General features: G+C 34.4%; 3 protein-coding genes across 3 annotated transcripts; 1 reads left to right on the forward strand and 2 right to left on the reverse strand.

Moving 5' to 3' along the window:
- Positions 1–4,715: 4,715 nt before the first annotated feature.
- LOC109020920 (receptor-like protein kinase FERONIA) lies at positions 4,716–6,856 on the reverse strand. Its single transcript, XM_035694766.1, has 2 exons — positions 5,072–6,856; positions 4,716–4,975 (listed from the first exon to the last, which is right to left on the reverse strand). The coding sequence occupies exon 1, from the start codon at positions 6,736–6,738 to the stop codon at positions 5,077–5,079; it is 1,662 nt and encodes a 553-aa protein (XP_035550659.1). The 5' UTR covers positions 6,739–6,856; the 3' UTR covers positions 4,716–4,975; positions 5,072–5,076.
- A 402-nt stretch (positions 6,857–7,258) lies between these two features.
- LOC109020918 (putative disease resistance protein At1g50180) lies at positions 7,259–11,670 on the reverse strand. The gene is made up of 3 exons (XM_019003449.2): positions 10,478–11,670; positions 8,060–9,806; positions 7,259–7,566 (listed from the first exon to the last, which is right to left on the reverse strand). Exons 1-2 carry the CDS (start codon positions 11,508–11,510, stop codon positions 8,074–8,076), a joined length of 2,766 nt encoding a protein of 921 aa, XP_018858994.2. The 5' UTR covers positions 11,511–11,670; the 3' UTR covers positions 7,259–7,566; positions 8,060–8,073.
- Positions 11,671–14,247: 2,577 nt separating this feature from the next.
- LOC109020921 (receptor-like protein kinase FERONIA) lies at positions 14,248–15,827 on the forward strand. The gene has a single exon (XM_019003452.2). It carries the CDS (start codon positions 14,361–14,363, stop codon positions 15,534–15,536), a length of 1,176 nt encoding a protein of 391 aa, XP_018858997.1. The 5' UTR covers positions 14,248–14,360; the 3' UTR covers positions 15,537–15,827.
- The last annotated feature ends 5,809 nt before the right edge of the window (positions 15,828–21,636 follow it).

Consider the following 21,636-nt stretch of genomic DNA (forward strand, 5'->3'; position numbering starts at 1 on the left):
AACCACTAGACAGTAAGCCCAACGGTAAGAGTGGGACGGCAGAATAGTCTTTAACGTATAGAGATGACAAGAAGAATTATTGTTATATGGTCAGGAGCAAGAAGATGAGAACACTGGGGGTTTACTACGAAATGAAGGCAAGACGTCTGGGTAAATAAAATGTCTGGTTAAAATGAAGTTTGGGAATGAGTAGACTGTAGACGTCTTGAGGTTTGGGCTAAGAAAAAATTATACTCCTTCAGCTTACTCGTTTTTTATCTTATTAAATATGTGGTATAAAAATGATAAAAAATATATATATATTTAATTTAATAAGAATAAAATAAATAAATAAAAATTAAATATAGTGTATGATATAGGATGATGAGTAGAATAACTTCTGGATTAAATGATCATTTTTGTTAATTTTGTCTATGAGTGGAGCTATTACGCCGTCTCACTCTTATCGCTAGGCATACTTTCTAATGATTTTTTTTTTCATTTTATATTTTTTAATACATTTAAATATTTTTAAAAAATAAAAAAATATATTAATATATTTAAAATCACTTCTTTAATCATTAAAAAAAAAAAATTGACCAACTGTCAAAAGGAGCTATAACAATGGGGCGGCATATTAGTTTTACTCTGTCCATTGGCTTCATTTTCAATTCGTGATCATGCGCTATGAATGCTGGCTTGATCAACGGGACACACATGGACCTTGAGCATTGTAGGAGTAGTCTATTTATATTAACAAAAAATTATTTATTATTCTTACGATTATACACTAATTTTTTTTTTTTTATCAAATATGTGATATATGAATTATGAGTAGAATAATTTAATAAATTTTAAAAAAATAAAATTAAAAAATAAATTAAAATATAGTGTATAGTGTGTGATGTGTGGTGTATAGAGATGATGAGTAACAAAACTCTTTACATTAATGTACTGCTTAATTCTCAAGAAAACATTGATATAAATAAATGTGGAGTAAAAAGAATTGATCCAATAAGATATAGATAATAAATGAATCGAGTCAATCTACGTAAATGTTCTCTCAATTACTACGTAGAATTAATATATATATATATATATATATTTCTGTCCTGTTATTATTATAATTCTAACCAAAGTTAGGAGAAAAATACTGTGGTAAATTTATGTGATCATAGAGTCTTTCTCTGTGTAGACAGTAAAAAAACATGATTATGTAAGTTTTATCACTCAATTGATCCCGTATATCCCAATAGGGGAGTCCCATCTGTATCATAGATTAGAAGATAGGTACCTTATACAATATGTTTTTGCACAAATCAGGAATTGCTAGGTACACGCGGTTTGATATATTAAATCGCATATCAATATTCACATAATTTTTTTATTATAAAAAAAAAAATTTTTTTTGAGAGAAGAATAAAATATTTTATCTCACGAAAATCAATTTAGTCTTTAATTTACATTGTTTTATTAAATAAATATCTTACATTTAATATTGATATGCAAAATCGTTTATAAAAAAGAAAAATGATACTTGCAGTTATAAATGTATAAACGCCGTATAATTATTTTTAAAAAAATAAATAAATATAAAATTTACATAAAAAAATTTAAATTTTTAATTATATTTCACCATTTTTCGTGATTAAAAAACGGCACTCCCCGTAGCAGAGGTGCTTTGAATGGGTCATTGGTGGATGGGGTCATGTCACAATGTAAATAAATGGGCTTATTGCTTATCGTTAACTCAAGCAATAGCAGAGTGGTAACTGGTAAGTCCAGAAGGACTGCTTTTGCAGAGCTACGTACCCATTAGCGTCATTAATTATTTATGACCTAAAATTTATTTTTTTTCTTGTATAATAGATTAAAATTTTTGTTATATATAATTATTTTTATATATTTTTTATATAATTTATTGATATAATTAGTCAAAATAATTATTTTATATTAAAAAAAATAATACAATCAATTATATTAATAAAATATATAAAAAATACACAAAAATGACTCAACATAAAATTTTTAATATATTAATATCTATTCCCTTTGATCTTCTCGAAACTTTAATGGCCAATGGTAGGATATATCGAATCTAAGGATTTACATGGTAGATCGTGTGTTGGTTAGTTGGGTATTAAAAAATGTGGAGGGTGAGAGTCGTGGGGTAGAGCTTGGGAGCGTGGAATAACATTCATCATGAGAAATTTGAAGAAGGGGGCAAAGGGGCAGTAAAGGAGGAAAAGGTGAGAAATAGAAGTGGAAGAAACCAGAGGAAGACTATCATCAGTTTGATGGGCACGATAAGAGAGTAGGTTTTGGAACTATAATCAGGAACAGTGAAGGCGAATTAATGGAGTCATATTGTGATTAAGCAACAATGGAGACACAAGCAATCATGGCAGAAAGTATAGCATTATGGAGAGCAATGGAGTTAAGTGCAGAATTGAGATTCAACCAAGTCATTTTTTAAGGGGATGCACAAATGATAGTTAATATATGTATGGTTAAATATATTACATAAATATGATTAATATATATATTTATATATTTATATAAAGGATTGCCATCGCATCATTACCTACTACCACACTGCCATGTCAGCTTTGCAGACGCTATAAACCCATCTATAAGTGCAGTATTAGAGATAGTAATAGCTCTCACATTGATTGCTCAATACAGAAAACACGAGATCTCAGGAAAAGAAAACTTAAGCATACATGGAAATTGAGATAAAAAAGAGCGTTCTCTCGCTAGCTTTCATTGCACTGCTCATGGTTGTGCCTCCGCCGCCTGCATGGCCTACTTGTGCAGCTACGGCGGCTTCTAGTTTACTCAAGACCAACAGCAACGCCACCACCATCCGTTGCAATGGCTTCATGCAGGACGAGTGCTTCGCAACGCATGAGTACATTGATTTGGAGTTTATGATGGGTTCAGAAATAGCCAGATTGCTCACTTCAAAGGACGCATCTACTGAAAATTCCAAAGATAGAGGCAAAGCAGCTAAGTGCGACCGATCCAAACCTGGTGAATCATATTTAAAATGCTACCCGAAACTGAATCCTGCCAAGAAATCTGACTGTCGGGGAACATATTCACGCAGTTGCTCATGAAATGAGTGACATTTTGGAGGATATATATAGATAGATAAACAATGCAATAATTACTTTTGTACTCGAATGGTATTTCCCGGGAAATAAGCTATGACTTTGTATTTGGTCGCGTGTTTACACGAATAATGTATCAAAGCTAGTAAGCTTCAATCACCACTGGATTGTCATCCAGCCTGAAAAATATAATTTCAACATTGATGTAGGAAAAAAATACCTATTCGCAAGCTTATAAGATATTACTCGCCAAACAAGTCAATAATGGGGAAGTTTGCTATATTATCTCAAATAAAAATATTGATATTTTGATATTTTTATGATTATAATAAGTTACTCAATATGTGTTATGTTTACACACGAATTTGCAATTAGCAAAACTTAATATATAAAATTGTCAATTGCATATAGAATTATTACCTGGTAATTAGCGATAGAACCCCCATATATATATATATATTGCGACTGATCTTAATCTCCTACTAATTAACTCGAACTTGTCAACAAATAAGAATAATAATTTGAAGATTTCTTTTAATTAACGTATACAACTAAAATTTTCAAATTCTCATATAAAATATAATAAATAATTTATTTTTTTTAAATTTAAAAATAAAAATTATATTCTAATGATATTTTATTCAACTTTCAACTATTATCTTATATAACTAAAAGAGGCCTTAGAGTCTTACTACTGGTACCGATAAAAGTTACCTATAGTTTGGACCGACAAATGCAAATTTTTACATTTTTGTTTTTATTTTAATTACTTTTTATACATCTTTAATCATTTTTAAAAAATTAAAAAAATAAAAATTCACTAATAATCACTTTCTTAACCATTTAATATAAAAAATAAAAATCATAATCAATCAATTTTATCGATCAATTTTATCAATTTAAATAGTATTTTCCTTCTTCTCAAATCACACATACTCTAAAAAACACACATAATAACAATATTATAATTACAAACGATTAATTACATTTTCTCCAACATCCAATATGCTCGAGGGTCATTTCTTTCAGAGAAAATATACTTACAACCGTGAATTGCGTAACCGCCGCGTAATCGTTTTGAAAAAAATGAATAAAACATGGGACCCACATGAAAAAAATTAATTTTTAAATAGTGGATCCCACTCTTTTTCAAAGTGATTACGCGGCGGTTACGCACTTCACGGTTGTATGTAGAATTACTCTTTCTTTCAACGATCATATCCGATGGTTATAATCTTTCAACGGTTATATCCTCCAATGTTGATATTATTTCAATTGTCAAATTGCCGACGGACATATTCTTTCACTATAAAACTATTCAAGTTTTTTCATCAATTTTATTTACTTCAATGCAATTTCCTTTTCAGATTAGAACTTAATTTGTCCCAGTGGATCATTCCCTCTTTTGCAAAATAGCACTTCTTGATTCATACTAGACAAAAAATTATAGATATCGTGCACATTCATCAATATTGTATATAAATAAGTAATATATAAATATATAAGGACATGTTTGAAAATATAATTATTCTTAAATATTCTCAAATTAATTTCTTATTATTTATAAATAATTTATTATTATTTACAAACTATTTATTAACTATGAAAAGTGAGAGGATCATCGAATTATAGCGTAGGTCCCCGAAACCGGAAAATGCAACCACAAAACATAAATTAAAATCGACAAAACATGATTATTTTTGGGAGAAAAAAGAGTCAAGAGAAAATGAGAAATTACTCAGCAAAAGAAAATTAAACTAATATTCTTCAGAAACACAAAATGCTATTTATAATTTCATGTGTGGAGTAAAATGACTTGCTTCCGTAATGGTCATGGTTGATTTGTTCCAAGAGAGAGAAACTAGCCCCAGCCATGCAGTGCATATAGACTGGGGCTCTTGTCGAGCTTGCCTACTTACCTTCCTAGCTTGGACAGATCAAGTCAGATGTAGTTCGAATAAGATTCAATCCAGCCGCGGCATAACTAGGGTCGGAGTCCTTGACTCTCTTCTCCCTCCTGATTGTCCTGAATTTGGGATTCCACGGCACAATAAATCCGACGACTCAGAGCTACCGACAGAGACGATCTGCAAGTCTTTGTTGACTTGGTCGTCGAGAGCGAAAACGGACCCCACCAAGTTGTCCAGTCGGTGGAGAACGAATTCTTTTCCCTCCTAGCCGTCCGGAAAATCAAGAACCCGAGAATCGAAGCCAATATTAATCCGGTTACTCCACCAACAGCAACGAAAATGGTCGTTCTTCTACTGTTCTTCGAGTTCTTCGATTGTTTTGGTGGCTCAATCGTCGGAAGGGTCACCAGAATTGGGTCGGGGTTGGGTCCGGCGAGATTGCCGTTTGAAGGGTCGCTTACTTTGAAGATTTCGATGCCGTTCATGATTGCATCTTGGTAAGAAGTCATCCACCTCCGCGGTTCTGCTCCTATAGCAATGTAGAGGTTCACCTTCTTGTCTCCTTCTTTAGCGAACATCGCAACCGCGTAGTCTTTATATACGGGCACACCATTTCCACCACTCCAGCGAATCACGTCGGCATCTTTCTCAGTGGTTTGATTTGCTATGAAAATACGGAACCTTCTGTCTCCACTCCAGACAATCTCTGGCTGAAACTCGCAAAAGTGTAGCCTTATGAAATAATAAAACCCAGAATCAACGGGGAATTCCCAGGTCAGATTGTAGCTCAGGTTGATGTCCGTGTCGTTCCCCAGAGTTCGGGCAGTCCGATAGACATATTCCGGTGCAGCGTACGCAGGTACTGTGGTAAAGCTTAGATTATTGATGGTGTCGTTGAGAGGTAGAAAAAGTACGTCATATTCTTTCAAGTACTTGTCGTCCTGGCTCCAACCCCGGAACATTCCGGTGTCTTCAGTGGGTGAGATGGAGCGCCCTCCAACATTGAATCTGTATACTGTCTCGAGAGCAGTGCTGTTCTTGATGCTGTACAGGTTGTGCTGGCCGATAAAAGAAAATCCTGGATCGTCCGCCGGAGTGTAATAGAGATTTGGAGGCATCGATAAGATTTCGATTCCGTTGATAAAAGCATAGGAATCAGACACGGTCGGAGATGGAGTGAAGGTTATGTTCAACCTCTGATCTTCCTCAATGTTGACACAGTATTCTCTAAATATGGTATCGCCCGGATCCCCATCAGCATCTGCTGTGAGTGAAGCGTTGAAGTTGCTAAGAAGAGTAAAAGGACCAGCTTTGACGGAGAAGAGGGCTTTAGAGCGATCAAAGTCGGAGTACGAAGCTGGGTAAAAGTATAGTCGAATGAACTTTTGGCCGGCCGTGACGGGGAAATCGTATGTGAACGTGGAGAGAGAGATGCGAGCTGTGGCAAAGGGCACTTGGGCGGCAGTGGGGGATTGTCTAACTGCGATACGGGTCAGAGATGCGTGATTGTTCAGCGATTGTTCAAGAGGGAGAAATTTTGAATTCGCGTCTCCAACCCAGGTCCGACCATCTAAGGCAGTTGAATTGCCAGAGGAGCCACAATTGAGGAGAATTTGGTCGATGGGTGTGTAAGGAGACGACGATTCAACGGAGACGGTGCAGATAAGGTGGTGCAGCAAGAAGAAGAAGAGAAGGTAGAGAGGTGTAAAAGGAGGTAGGAGGAAGGAATTCCACATCGTGGCAGAGAGAAGCAAGTGAGAAGATCAGGCAACAGAAATGAGTTTTCCTTTCTCTGGTTTGTGTGGGTAGGGGGAGAACGCCAATTGAGGGTTATCATAAAAGGGGTCAATACTGCAAAGTTTGACCTAAAAGGCTATAAAAAACTTTGGCCACAGAAGACTTCACGCGTTAATATGTAGACCCTGGAAGCCAAAAGCAATTTGCCCTGCGTCGTTGGAGGAAAGGGACCCTTTGGCCTTTGTTATGTGGTGTAGGCCATCATTCGGAGATTTATCTTCATCCAAGAATACAAGTTGGCATTTGTGAATGTTCAATCCGAGCATGTTTTTTCAACAATGTAAAACTATTTTCACTGGCCTTCAATCAGGGATGGGCATTTCCTCTCAAACAGATTGGCTACCTAAAATCAAAGTTGAGGTTTGGGCTCCATATTTTTTTAATGTTTTTTAATATATATTTTCTTTAAATTTTCAACTTCATTCGAAAAATATTTTAAATCTAAAAAATTAAAAATTATTGCGCGCATTAAAATTTGTTTAATATATAATAGATATATACTGATTCTCTTAATTCAAAAGACCCACACTGATTACAAGTCTGCATCAAGCAACAACGCAACAATCTATCATAAATACATATGGACTAGATACATGTACTAAACTAAGCAAGCAATGAAGGACTACACATTTAGTATCCAGTCAAGAGAATCCAAAACAAATGCTCCATGCCCAGCAACCCTTTGCAACTGAAAACTTCAATGTTATAGGGGCCAGACCATTCTTTCGCCGCCACGATGATTTAAGAGACTGCTCCAATTAAGGTGCCTGCACATGAAAAACTCTTTTCATAGGTGATTTGTTGGGAGCAAACACATTAGTAATAGCTTTCCTCTGAGAGTCACAGGTACCTCTGGGTTTTGAGTTGGGATGGATAAAACAAAGATATCTATATATATGTGTATATATATATATATATATATATATATGCACCATACCTTATTTTACTCTCTTCTATCTTCTCATATACATGGTATCTTTGTTCTCTGGATCAATGATTTATTACCGGTTTCATCGCGTTTTCAAGGTAAAAGCTCCGTGTCTATTTGGAATTGTTTCGTTTTTCCTTAGATTGCTTTTTGCTTTTTCCGTTTTATGCTTCCCAGTTTGGAATTTATCACTCCAAATCCAAATTGGAAGTAAATTTGTTGAAGTTGATAGCAAGAATTTTTTTTTTTTTTTTTTTATGAAGTGAAAAGAAGCAGAGATTAAGGAATTAGAGTTATTAGAGAAGGCGGCAACAAAAAAAGTCCGTACAAACCTGATATTCTGATTTCAGTTCAGGAAAATAATGGATGGCACATGCTGGACTTTGAAGAAATCCTCTCCTCCTTCAAGTCTAAGTTTGAATGTCCTTGGCATCCAACGTATCTCCAGTTCCTGAAGGGTAGAGACAAACCTCAATCCATCTGGAACCATCTTCAACTTGGTGCAGTTTGAAATCTTCAAATGGCGAAGACGGGGCATGGCACCTGCCTCAACTGTCCACTCCTCCAAATTGAGCAAGCCACGTAGGAGTAAAGATTCTAGTTTAGGAAAACCATTTTCCAAGCAAACCATCTGCTTCCCTACAAAAACTTCCCATCCACTTAAGACCCTCAAGTTAGGCAGCTTCCCCAGTGTTGGCATTACGTCTTCCACTAGGCTGGATCCCCACAACGTTAACTTGGCGAGGTTCCGAGGAAATTCGTTACAATCTGGTAGCTTCTCTATCCGTCCTTCTATGTGCAGCTTCCAAAGACGAGGACATCCTTGCACTACTTCTTGCATATCTATTACCTCACGAGGGAATGAAAGTAATCCAGCCTTCATGGACAAGGACTGAAGGTTACATAATCTTTTGTTGGGGTGATTGACGATTGCCCCGAACTCGTGGAAGTGTCTCGAGTCATTCAGCACCAATTTTCTAAGATTGGTCAAACTGAGAAGATCTCTTAGGTCACATTTGTTTGCGGGAAGGTTTACTAGTGTCTGCAAGTTTCTCAGATTTGTCAGTTGCAGTTTATCATAACTTGAATTGTCACACCACTTGGGAAGATAAAGATGTCTCAATTGTTCCATCTTCCAGATAACATCCGGTAATTCTACAGTTGATTCCCAGCCCAGATCTTCGATCGTTTCTAGATTCAAGGTCTCTAAGCATACTAAATTGCCTATGGAAGAAGGCAACTTCCTCATACCAGTTTTCTTTAAGCTCAAGTACCTCAAATGAACCAATCTTCCTATTTCCTCAGGTAACACTACATCCAATAACAGTATTCCTTCCACATCCAAAACTCTAAGTAATTTGAAGTACTCAAACATGGATTCTATTTGCTGGTTATTTTTATTAAAGTATAAAGCAGACCTGATCTGGGGATTCTCTTTGTAGTTTTCTGGGAGAAAATCTTCAGTAAAGATGGCAAGTCTTCGAATCCTACCAGTTGAACTCACCCTCCGTACGCTGTGTGAAGAAAGGGGATTTGTCTCATGTCCACTAACAATATGGAGAAAATTTTCCTGCGTTGCTTTTGACAAACATAGGTCACGCATAAGATCATGGAGGCGGCAGGATTTAATCCTTCCACTCGCTCCAATTACACCCACTTCAGCGATGCATCTATTTATCAATTCAATTAAGTACAGTTCTGCAATATCTTCCAGCATTTCATCTCCCTCTCCTTCAAACTCCGGTGAAACAAAGGCTTCTGCCACCCATAACCGAACCAATTTCTTTGTTGGTATATCAAAATCCTCTGGGAAATGGCTCAAATAGAGAAAACAGAGCTTTAATTGGGAAGGCAAATCATTGTAACTTAAAGCCAACACGTCGTGAATTGTTGTTTTTCTTCCTTGGCCACCGCCTCTCCCTAAGTATGATTTAATATTTTTGTGCACAATCTCCCACTCGTTCAAAGTTTCTTTAGTTGCCAAAAGTCCCCCAAGCACAATGATTCCCAATGGTAAGCCACCACACCTTGCCACCATATCTCTTCCTAACCTCTCCTTGTCTCTGCAAATGCTGGAGTCTGCATGACATGACGACAAGAACAATGAGTCCAGCAATAAACTCATGGAGTTTCCATTAGACTACTAATTTTTTAACGGTTAGAAGCAGAAGAAGAGAGCATTTAAAAGATGTTGTGGGTTATTCTACCCTCCAACCAAGCATGCAATCTCGCTTGATGAAGTTCTGCAGTTATAAATAGAGCTTATCAAGGGCCAGCTACCATTTAGTTGAATAGTGAGATGAATTTAGTTGAATAGTGAGATGAGATCAGTTGAAAATGTCTGTGAATAGTAGTGAGCTGATTAGTTGAAATTAGATGAAATGAGATGAGGTTATCTCCCCTCTGCATCCAAAATTGGAAGTTTTGTTCAGCTGTAAGCTTAATAGAATATACCCCTTAGCACCAAAAACCCCCTTTTGAGAGGTCATCTGGGAATACAACTGCCATAGCTTTCCTTTTTCGCATTTTGATGCTCTCTGTATCATCAAGTTGACCATATTTGGTATTATTTTGACTATTTTAGTATCCGCTGTGATTATACTTGTAAGAGAATGTATGAGATAGTCTTATTAATTAGGTTTTTGTTAATGTAAGTCTGTTTTATCACGTGCTTGGATGAAGATCAAGAATTTTGCCAAAAACCGAAATATGTGTTTTCTACATAAATATATAGTTGGATGAGTACAAACCTGTATCTTTTCTGGGAAATGCCTTTTTCTGAAACAACTTCCAACTCTGTTCTACATTTAAACACTCTGGGTTATGTAAACCTCCGGGATAAATATGCAATGCTAGTTCTCTATTGCGAGTTGTTACTAACATTTTGCTGCCCACTTTTCCAGATGGGAAGCCAGGACGCAGTGAATCCCAATCGTCGGTGTTCCAAATATCGTCGAGGATCACCAAACATCTCTTCTCCGTCAGTACTTCATAAAGCTTCTTTGCTAGCTCTTCATCTTCCATTTGTGAGATCCGATCCCTCTCGTCTTTGGATGGAGAGGTAAGTTTGATTAAAGTTCCTTCCCAAACATCTCTGAATTTGCATTGTTGAGAGATATAAGCCCAAGCGAAACCTTCAAAATGACGCCTAATAGTTCTGTGATGATAAACTTCCTTGGCAAGAGTGGTCTTGCCTAGTCCACCCATCCCCCAGATAGAGACAACTTGACAGTTCTTTTCTTCGTCTACCAGCTGTTCAACTACTTGAACTATGTTTTCATCTAATCCCACGATGTACTCTTCAACAACATGGGAATAAGACCATCTCAACTGTCTTTGCCTCTGGAACTCTGAACTCGAGCCTTCATTTCTTACAGCACTCGTTACTCCATAGGTTTGTAGGCTTCTAGTGAGGTCGGAGATTGTAGCTTTAATGGCCTTGATCTTGGAGCCCAGTTTGTGAAGTTTTCTGCCTTTGTCGAAAGCAGGAACGAACCTTTTGAGTGAATTTTCCGATCTGTTCTTGGAGTACGATATTTCAAGGGCAAAAGTTTCTATGGAGTCCTCAGCATCGTAAGCAGCGTCCCGAATCTCAGAAACCCAATTTCGGACCCTCTCGTCTTCGTTCTGTCTATTATCGGCGTCTTTCAAGAAGCATTGCATCCGTTTTAATTCGATTTGCAACTGCCTTACTTCCTCGCCCGCACCTTGTAAAAACGCGGCTTCTTCAATTAGAAGGTTGCCGAGCTTTTCTACAACGAAGGACACCACAGACTCTGCCATGGTATGCGCGCGCCCTCGTCGCCAAACTCTAGAAACTAATGGAAGTTCAGAACTTGTTTGCGGCCTGCACCAATGTTATCCCATGTTTGCCATCTCTTTCCTCTAGCAATTATCATTACAGTGTTGGCCCATCTGTTTTATGACTTTATCACCTTAACTTGAGGGGGCTGATTTGCTTTTAATAATAAAAAAATCATTTCTATTCTCTATTATTGCCCATCTTTAATTGTTTACCGCTCATAGGGCTCCGACGTGGTCACCCTCTATGACGTGTATTTTCAGCTGCCTGTATTTTTAATAGGCGCCAATTAATTTAAGCAGGCATTTTATTACTTTATCGCCTCAACTTGATCTTCAGGGGGCTGAAATGTTTTTTATTACCAATAATATAAGAACTTAAATAGATAAATTTTATGAAGAACTGTTATATATTTAAAGAGATTATATAAAATAAATTTATAAATTAATGTGATTTTATAAAATTTATTAGATTTATTTTTTAATAAAAATAATTTTATAATTTAATATATTATATTAAGTCATATTAATTTATGTGTTTATTTTTATGTAATTTTTAATTAAAATATTTTTTAATTTTAAATTTTTGAAAAAAATAAATTTCATCTAAAAAAAATGTAAAAATATATCTATCTAAAGTTGTTACCTAACATTAGTTTTCATTAAAACTTGTGAAGTACGAAATCGCGTACGAAAGTTCTGCGCAGCTTCGCTTCTCGCTGACTTGATAGGCTGGATTTTTCGCACAATGACATGAAACAGTACGAGTCTTGGCTATGAATTTAGGGATAGAGCTCTCTAATCTAATTTCATTTGAAAATTTTTCATAATTATCTTTTCAAGTATCACAGTATAAATATTTTCTAATTATTATCTTTTCATAATTATTATTTAATAATTATAAATTTTTTAAAATTTAAAATAAAATAAAAAATTAATAATATATTTTCAAATATCAAAATAAAAATTATATTATAATAATATTTTAATTTTATAACATTTCTTATTTAATTTTTTCTCACTCATATTTTAAAATATAAGAGAGACGTCACGAGAGAGATGGGTTGGATGTGGTAACGATGGTCTGACATTAAAATATAAAAAAGAAGTCGTCTGCAGTTGGGGGTGGAAAGCAGTTGCCGATCCATACCAACTCTCTTCGTTAAAACGTGTAGGATTTTATCAATAAAAAAAATTAAAACGCGCATAAGAAGGTTCAGAGCAGCTTCGTCGTTTCTTTGACTCGAATTTTTTTTGCACAATGATACCAAATGCTATCTGGATTCACTATTATTATAATTTTTTTAAAATTTTAAATAAAATATAATAAATAATTTAATTTTTAAAATTTTAAAATAAAAAAATTATATATTAAAAAAATTATATTTTAATAATATTTTATTCCAATTTTATCTATATAATAGACCTAATTCTTTGTACTGTGATGAAGTACTTTTTATTTTATATTATTTAAAAAACTTCGCCCAAATTTTTGACGAGATCACTTCTAATAGATTCTTCAATGATTGAAGTTCAATCTATCATTTAAAATATATTATCAAAACTCATAATTTTTTTATTTTACATATTAACTTTTACAATATACCATATATTAATTTATCTATTTTTTCTTCATACATTTAAATATTATACTTTTTAATTTTTTTATATTCATTTCAAATATTTTTTCTTACTACCAATAATATCTTTATATCTTTTGATATTTACAATATCTTCTCATATATAATATCATATAATTATATTTTATTTTAAATTAATATAAATTTATAAACTAAATTAAAATATAAATTAATTCAATAAAATAGAGCATGTTATATAATTACAACTACGCCCACCACCAACAAACATTTTGGTTTGCTATTGCACCCCAGAAAATAGTCTCCTTCCTCAATTCATATGATCCCCGTACATACTGTGCACCACCATGATCCGAAAGTTTACTTTCTAATATCTGTAGTGAAAGAAAGAAAAAATAAATAAATAAATAAAAGGTAAGAAAGAGAAATGAATAAAAAAATTTATATATTTGTGAACAGTGTCTACTACTACTAAATGTTGCGGTGATACTGTAGGGAACTTGGATATTAAAGATGAAATATATAATCTATTAGATTACTCTCGTTATATTAGCTAAAAGTTAAATTCAATAAATATTTAATTATTAAAGAGTAAAATATACTCACATTATATTAATGAATTTAGCTACAGTGATTTTCAAAAAAAATTTCAAATTTAAAGGTTACTGTACATGAGCAATGCTAGTTACAGTCTCCAAACAGAGACTGCAATGCAAGCCTAGGCTATTTTGACTTTAAAATTTTTTAAAATTACAAAATTATTCCTCTTAAAATTATGTTTTCTCTCATTTAATAATGTGTCTACACATACAATTTCTACTTGAAGATTGTAAATAGAATTTCTTTACTGTACTACATCAAATATAAAAAACTAGCTATAAGCAATATAGATTTGATTTTTATTAATTAATAGAATTTATACTATAATGGAGTTATATATATTTAATAAAAAAAATAATTAATAAAATATATATTTGAGAATGCTCGCATTATTTCTTTTCATTGTAAAAGAATCTTTCTTTGTTGTCATGATATTTATATATGTATTATATATTTATATATATAATAATATAAATATATATCTTTTAAATTTGTTGTGGTTAGCCATCTTTACCTCAGGAGGTAACATCAATGATCTTGTGAGTTGTGAGCAAGGCCAATATAAAGAAAACGATTTCCATTGCTACAGGAAGTGGAGTGTGTGCTTCTTGGGCGAGCTTTTTCTGGTGTTTTGATGGCTAGCGCTCTTTCGAAACTGAGGAAGCACTTGGGTTTTTCAGGAAAGACAAGACCCTCATCCCTGCCCGGAGAACTATGCCGCCGCTTTTCTCTAGACGAAATAAAAACAGCAACCTACGACTTCAATAGAGAATTAATCGTCGGTAAGGGTGGCTTTGGCACAGTATATAAGGGTTTCATTGACGAGGGTAACTCCCGGCCTGTGGCGATAAAGCGCTTGACGGTGAGTTCATCGCAAGGTGAAGTACAGTTCAGGACGGAGACTCTATTGCTCTGTCAAATTCGCCACGTCCACCTCATTTCATTCCTCGGATACTGCATCGATAAGGGCGAGAGGATCATCGTCTACGACTTCATGGCCAACAACACGCTCCGCGGCCACCTCTACGGCACCGACAAGGCCCCCCTTATGTGGAAACAGAGGCTCCAAATTTGCATCGGAGTGGCGAGTGGCCTGCACTTCCTACACACGGGGTTGAAGAACCCAGTTTTCCACCGTGACGTGAAGACGGCCAATATTCTCTTGGACGAGAAATTGGTAGCCAAAGTTTCAGATTTCGGATTGTCCAGACAGCTTTTGAATGACATAATCAAGTCTAGCAACCTCGTCGTGGACGTGGAGGGTACGAGGGGACCTTTGGATTTTGGATTGTCCGAACAGATTGCGAGTAACGCTACGGCTAGTTACAACGACTTAAGTGGTATCAATATCACTACTAGTGTAGACGGCACGTTTGGATATTTGGATCCGGAATACTTTAGGAGCCACCGACTCACAACAAAATTCGATGTATATTCCTTTGGCGTGGTGCTCTTGGAAGTATTATGTGCCCGACCACCGCTGGATCTCCAAGCGGCCGAGCGGGAGCGTGTAAGTTTGGTCAACTGGGCCCAAAAATGCAACATGAATGGGAGCATTGGAGAAATCGTAGATCCCTATCTGAAGGCCGGGAAGATAGCTCCAGAATGCTTCAAGGTATACGTGGAGATTGCGATGACTTGCCTGCAAGATAAGGGGATCCAACGGCCTACGATGGTAGATGTGATCGAAAAGCTAGAACTTGCACTGGAGCTGCAAGAGAAGGCGGATTCAGAGAGAGAGAAGATGAACAGTCCTGATAGTGATATAATGGAAGATTTGTCCACAAATTCACAAACACCGCCGAATTGATCTCGCAATTAAAGCTTCTCCCGGCCGGGTTTGAGGTGAAATAATAAAATACCCCATTTGATTTGTCATTAAGACATATAGGTCTCTGTTAAGTAAATTTAAAATCTTTTAATCCTTATGCTATCAGTTTCGATAATTTTAATGGTTTCGTTAGTAAATAATGTATTCTCTAGCTAGCTAGTTCTAGCTCTCGTCCTATATCCAGTTGATTTTTATTTTTATTTTTTAAAATGTATCCTTGCAAACCACAATTCTGCTGCTATATAACAACGTCTGCTTGAATTCCTCAACTATTGCAATCTTCACCAGTAAATGTCTGGACCTTCGATATATAGGTGTCTAAATAAGTTCAAATCTGATCAAATATATATAACTCCATTATAGTATAAATTCTATTAATTAATAGAAATCAGATCTATATTGCCTATATATAGCTAGTTTTTTAATTATTTCCCAAGCGTATGCATGTTAAATGTATGTAGATCAGTGTAAAGGTATTTCATCAGGCAGTACCGGATCCTTCTGCTTATTAACAGTATCCGCTTCACATAAGTTATTCTTGTAATGAAGTAAAATTCCGGCGCATGTATATGCACGCACAAACAAACATACGAAAGATGGAATAAAACAATAGAGTAATGTTATATATGTACAAATTTTAGATATACAAACATGAAACATCGTACAGGCTTCTTTTAAAAAAATTATACCCCTAAAAAATTAATTTTTTTATATATATCCTCTTATTTACAAATGGACCTGCTCCACGTAGGATTTGTAAAAAGGACGGTGGACTCCCACTGCAAAGGACGGTGCTACTCCCACGAAGGGAGTCCACCGAATATGCAAAAAAAATTTGTCATCTTTTATTTATTTTTTAAAACTTTTTTTTAAATTCATTTAATATTTTTTTAAAAAAAATAAATAATATAAATTCATTTTAATATAATTACTTAACAATTAAGTAAAAAAAAAATATTCCCGGAGGTTTGGATTTCTAGAAATGCCCCGTTATCTTTTAACTGTAATTCAATTGCAATCAGTTCATCCATTTCTTTACACTTTCTGAATCCACAAGGATTACTTCCCCATTCACTGCTAGATTCATAACATAGGGAAGGGGGGCTGAGATGGTGGGAGAAACAGCAAATAAGCGCTGAGTCACTTTCTTCTGGTGACGGTACTAATGATGATGATATTCCCGCCGGACACGACATGTTGGGGAGCGACTGCTTCTTCAATCCTGCTTGACAACGGCACCCGCACTGGCCTTGATTACCAGGGCCGCATGGAGGAGCCAGAGCTTCTCTTCGATTCGGAAATAAGTAGGATGCTTGCAAACTATAACAAACCTGTCACTAATGGCTCTAAGAACCGTGCTAAGCCGGCAGTTTCCAAATGTGACAGACCTTCTGGAAAGTACTGTGTTCCAAATCCAAATAAAAACCTCAAAGATTGTCGTCGTCGTAACTACTACACCCGGGGTTGCTGATCCTCATTAAAAATAAATAAATAAAACTTTTGTAACTACTCTGAAATAAATTAGTCTTTGGGGCTGTTTGTTTGATTGTTTTCCATTGTAGCTTCTGATGATCATGCTTTTAAATGTAATAATGAATATCAGTTAATTGCAGCGGTGAAAGCTTAATTTTGCTGTTTAATTTGTTCTTTTAAAATATAGAATGGCGTGCATGGATATTGCACAAGTCACCGAACAAAACAAAAATCCGTCTTTGACTGGATCTGTTTCCTTTTTGTTTTATGGTCAAAAAGTTTCATTAACCAAGAGAACTGCATCACATGCAACGGAGTTCTCCGTCAATCACGCCATCCAAAACAGATGATTCAATGCTTGAAAATTGAAATAAAAAAACACATTGGGAATAAATGTCGGTTGTTGAAATGGGTCTTTATAAATTTATTTATAAGCACTGTACAATCCAATAATGCACTGTGAGTGTGAATAACTATTGAGAGGGGGAGCTTTTTAACTATTGATCAAACGTGACATCAGCATGCACCCATTTAAGATAGTAAAATCATAATCTTCTAATTATTTTATAATTATTTTACGACTTTACTTAAAATCGGAAGTTAGTTTTATAATATTAAAATTTATTTTTATGTCACGGTTTTATTAGTTATTTAAAAATGAGTTATAATTTTTTTTTTAATTTTTGGTTATGGTAATTAGTGTTTTCTATATGTTTTTTTTTTGGTCTCAAATCATTTTTTAAATCCTGCTAATTGAACATATATGATAGGGATAAATCACTTATCTACAAGTGGATCAAAAACAATGTCAAGTGGGTTAATTATGTTTAGGGTCCTGCTAGGTACACCGACAAATACTACTGGAAAAGTCATCGAGTGTGCAATTTTTTCTTTTTTTAGTTTTTTAAACATTTTTTAAAATCTCTTAATATTTTTTTTTTCTAACAAAAAATACAAACTTATTAGAAAATAATTTTTTAACTAAAAAAAAATTCAATAGATGACTTCTCTCGGTGATATTCTTAAATGAAAATATTATTTTCCTAATATCTATTATTATTTGTGTATACTTTAGATATTGTTAAATAATTAATAAAATGAAATCACGTACTCCTTCACTACCATGGGATCTTGATCTCTATCATCACACCCACGTACTAATCCTTCAAGCACTTCGTTGAAATCAAACCCATAAGACTGTTATGATAAGAAATTTCATTTGTAGTAGTGCGCATATTTTAAAAATAAAATATATATATATAAATTCACATAAAAAGTACATTTTTTAATACTAAATTTATTATTTAAAAAAAATGTATAATATTTACAAAACTTATAACTATAACTAACATTATTTAACTATTATTGATCTGATCAAGCATACCAAACCCATAAACATTAGACCACGACATCATATGATTAGTCTAAGAATTAAAGAGTCCGAATAAAATTATATGCATTTCGTTTGAAACGGATAGTATTAATTATGTTGAAAAAATGAGCGTTTTTGTTCATTCACTTATCAATATAATTAATTGTTTAAAATAAAAATGGAGGGCATTTAATTTTGTCCCAACTATTTAAACGCTCCCCTCACATTGGTGGTGAGTCTGGTGACGTCGTTTTTGGATTACAGCTAGACAACTGTTACTGACTGCATTTTGATCCAGAATGATATTAATTGCTGGTACTGACTGCGTGGCGTCCCCGTGGATGTTTTTAAAAAAAAATATTAAAATTTAGTTAAATGATATTCTTAATTATAGAGTCGGCAACTTCCAAGTACTTCAGAAGACACATTTTTAAATTAGTTTCTATGTAAGTAATTGATATAAAAATTTACTTAAACAAAACCATATTAATTAGTGTGAATTCTAATATTAGAACAAACTTAAAATAAAGAATAATATCGCCCAAATTAATTCATGTACACGATTTGGTTTTGGGTTTTCAAACTAGTTTTGTATGCAATTAGGCAGGTTTGAGCTAGAATATCTCACAAATTTTATTATTATTTTTTATTACTGTTTAATATTCTATTATTTTTTATTTTTTTATTTTTTAACTACACTCGTGAAATGGAAAATGATGGGCAAGTGCCATGAGATGTGATAAGGAGCCAACCTCTCATATGCAATCAAGATTTTTTGTTTTGTTTTAATAGCTCATTTCATATAACTGAAATGGTTGCAAAGTGTTTGAACATTGAGGAGTTTCCTCCAATTCTACGATGCACCCTGATATATGTAGTGCATTTTTTTCCAATTTATGAGCTATTTCATTAGCTTTCCTATGAGCATGTTTAACAACACAAGTCTCGAAACATTTGACCCTAGCTTGAATGTCCGAGATGATGATCCCATAGTAACTGTAATCTTCCTTTTGTACTTGAACATCCATGATTACTCTTTTGGAATCACCTTTTAGAATTACTCTTCTCATGCCGAACTCAATCCCAAAATTTGTTGTTGTAAGTACTCCAATAGCTTCAACTATCAAAGGATCAGAACACATTGATTGGTTCTTCCTCAGAGTTGCAAAGAAATTTCATTCCTCATCTCTATTTGCAATCTCTATACCAATCTTGTTGTTTTTGCTGTCAACTGCTACATCCGAATTTATCTTACAGAAATTTGGTGGGGGCAAATCCCAAATAGCAGCTCTATTTTTAATGCTTCGAGTGTTGGTACTAGGTGTAGATTGTAGTCCTTCAAGGTCTTGTTGCATTTGTTGTACTCTATGTAGGGCTGTATTAGGATCAATGAGAATGTTGTTAAAAACGTGTTGGTTTCTTCTCTACCGTATGTTCTACAAAATTAGAGCCAATTCTTCCATTTTCTTCTTCTCAAACTTGTTGAACATATCTATCAGTAACTTCTTGAAACTTTGACATGAGGCCTTGCTCTTTTGAATTTGCTTGAAGTTTTTTCCCCAAAATGTCATTTGGAGCAATGCATTCCCATAAAATGTATTCAGTAGTTTCTGGTTCACTTAAACATAAGAGACATGTATCATCTATCAATACCTTCTTTTTGCACAAATTTACCTTGGTAGGAAGAATATTAAGACAGGCTCTTCACATGAATTTTTTCTTAGCATGAGGAATATGTAGATTCTAGATTCTAGTCCAATCTTCTCTATGCCGTGGAATCTTAGAACATTGCCCACTTTTTCTTTCTTGTATTTCACCTTGCAGATAGTATGCACTTCTGACATTGAATATTTGTTGTGCCTCTTCAGATCAGTTTATTAGATCTGTCACTTTGAGTGAGAGGTATTTGTCTGATAATATCTACCTCTTCCTTAGAGAATATTGCATTGATCAAGTTAATGTTCCATTCCTTTGTGTCTTTGTTAATGAGATCCTCAACCATATTTTCTGAAAACAGTGAATTCTTTGTGGTTTGAATGAGGTGGGTTTTGGTAGCCACTTGTCAATCCAGATTATGACGGCTTTGCCATTGCCTATCCTCCACATTGTTCCTTCTTTGAGTAGAGGTCTAGCTGCTAACAAACTCCTCCATATATAAGATGGATTACAACCCAGCTTTGCATAAAAAAAAATCAGATTTAGGAAAATACTTTAAATGTAAGATTTGTGCAGATAAAGAGTTAGGGAATTACAATAGCCTTTAGCCTTGTTTTGCTAACAAAGCCAAATTAAAAATTTCAAAATCTCTGAATTCCAAGCCACCTTCAGCTTTAGATTTTTCCATTTGACTCCAATTAATCCAGCTAAGTTTCCTCTCTTAATTAAGTTGTCCCCACCAGCATCCTTTAATCGGCTTATTAAGATCATTCAACAATCTTTTGGGAAGCTTAAACACTGTCATTGAGTAGATAGGAATAGCTTGAATGACTGATTTGAGTAGTATTTCTTTGTCTGCTATGCTTAGAATGGATCCTCTTGTGCCATTGTTTGTGTTTTTGCTAAAAAAAAAAATGGATGATTTCTTTTTGTTCAACCTTTGACCTAAGGCCACTTCATTTTGCTCAATAAGTAACTGTAATTTGGTCCATTCCATGGGGGAAGCTTTACAAAATAGAAAAATGTCATATGTAAAAAGCAGATGATTGATTGTAAGCTTCCCCCTTCCCACTAGAAATCCTCAAATGAATTTCATCCTCTCTGCCTTGCTGAGAATTTGAGTAATAGCTTCTAAACACATTATAAAAAGATAGGGTGATAGGAGATCATCCTGTCTTATTCTCCTCGAGAGTTTAAAAACAGGTTGTGGAGTCCCATTTATTAGAATGGAATAAGACACTATTTTTATGCAATTAAAAATAAGTTGTATCCAACTATTTGCAAAACCCATGGTCTCCATTACAGCTTCTATAAAATTTCATTCTAGTCTGTCATATGCTTTGCTCATGTCCATTTTCATACCCATATATCCCTTTGAACCTTTCAATCTGCTGTGCATAGAGTGCAAGATCTCAAAAGTTGCTATAACATTATCAACAATGTGTCTCCCATGCACAAAAACACTTTAAGATTTTGGGATGATATTTGGCAGAATAATTCTTAATTTGTTGGCTAGCACCTTTGACATGACCTTGTATATCACATTACATAAACTGATTGTCCTGTAATCAGAGACTT

This window comes from Juglans regia, chromosome 10, assembly GCF_001411555.2.
Source record: "Juglans regia cultivar Chandler chromosome 10, Walnut 2.0, whole genome shotgun sequence".
Lineage (NCBI taxonomy): Eukaryota > Viridiplantae > Streptophyta > Magnoliopsida > Fagales > Juglandaceae > Juglans > Juglans regia.

What these genes read in the sequence shown, in the direction of transcription:
- LOC109020921 (XM_019003452.2), top strand. Translation starts at nt 14,361, where the DNA reads ATGGCTAGCGCTCTTTCGAAACTGAGGAAGCACTTGGGTTTTTCAGGA.
- LOC109020920 (XM_035694766.1), bottom strand. Translation starts at nt 6,738, where the DNA reads ATGTGGAATTCCTTCCTCCTACCTCCTTTTACACCTCTCTACCTTCTC.
- LOC109020918 (XM_019003449.2), bottom strand. Translation starts at nt 11,510, where the DNA reads ATGGCAGAGTCTGTGGTGTCCTTCGTTGTAGAAAAGCTCGGCAACCTT. An exon ending in ATTTCCCAGAAAAGATACAG is followed by an intron (nt 9,807 to 10,477) that starts GTTTGTACTCAT and finishes CATGTCATGCAG; the next exon opens with ACTCCAGCATTTGCAGAGAC.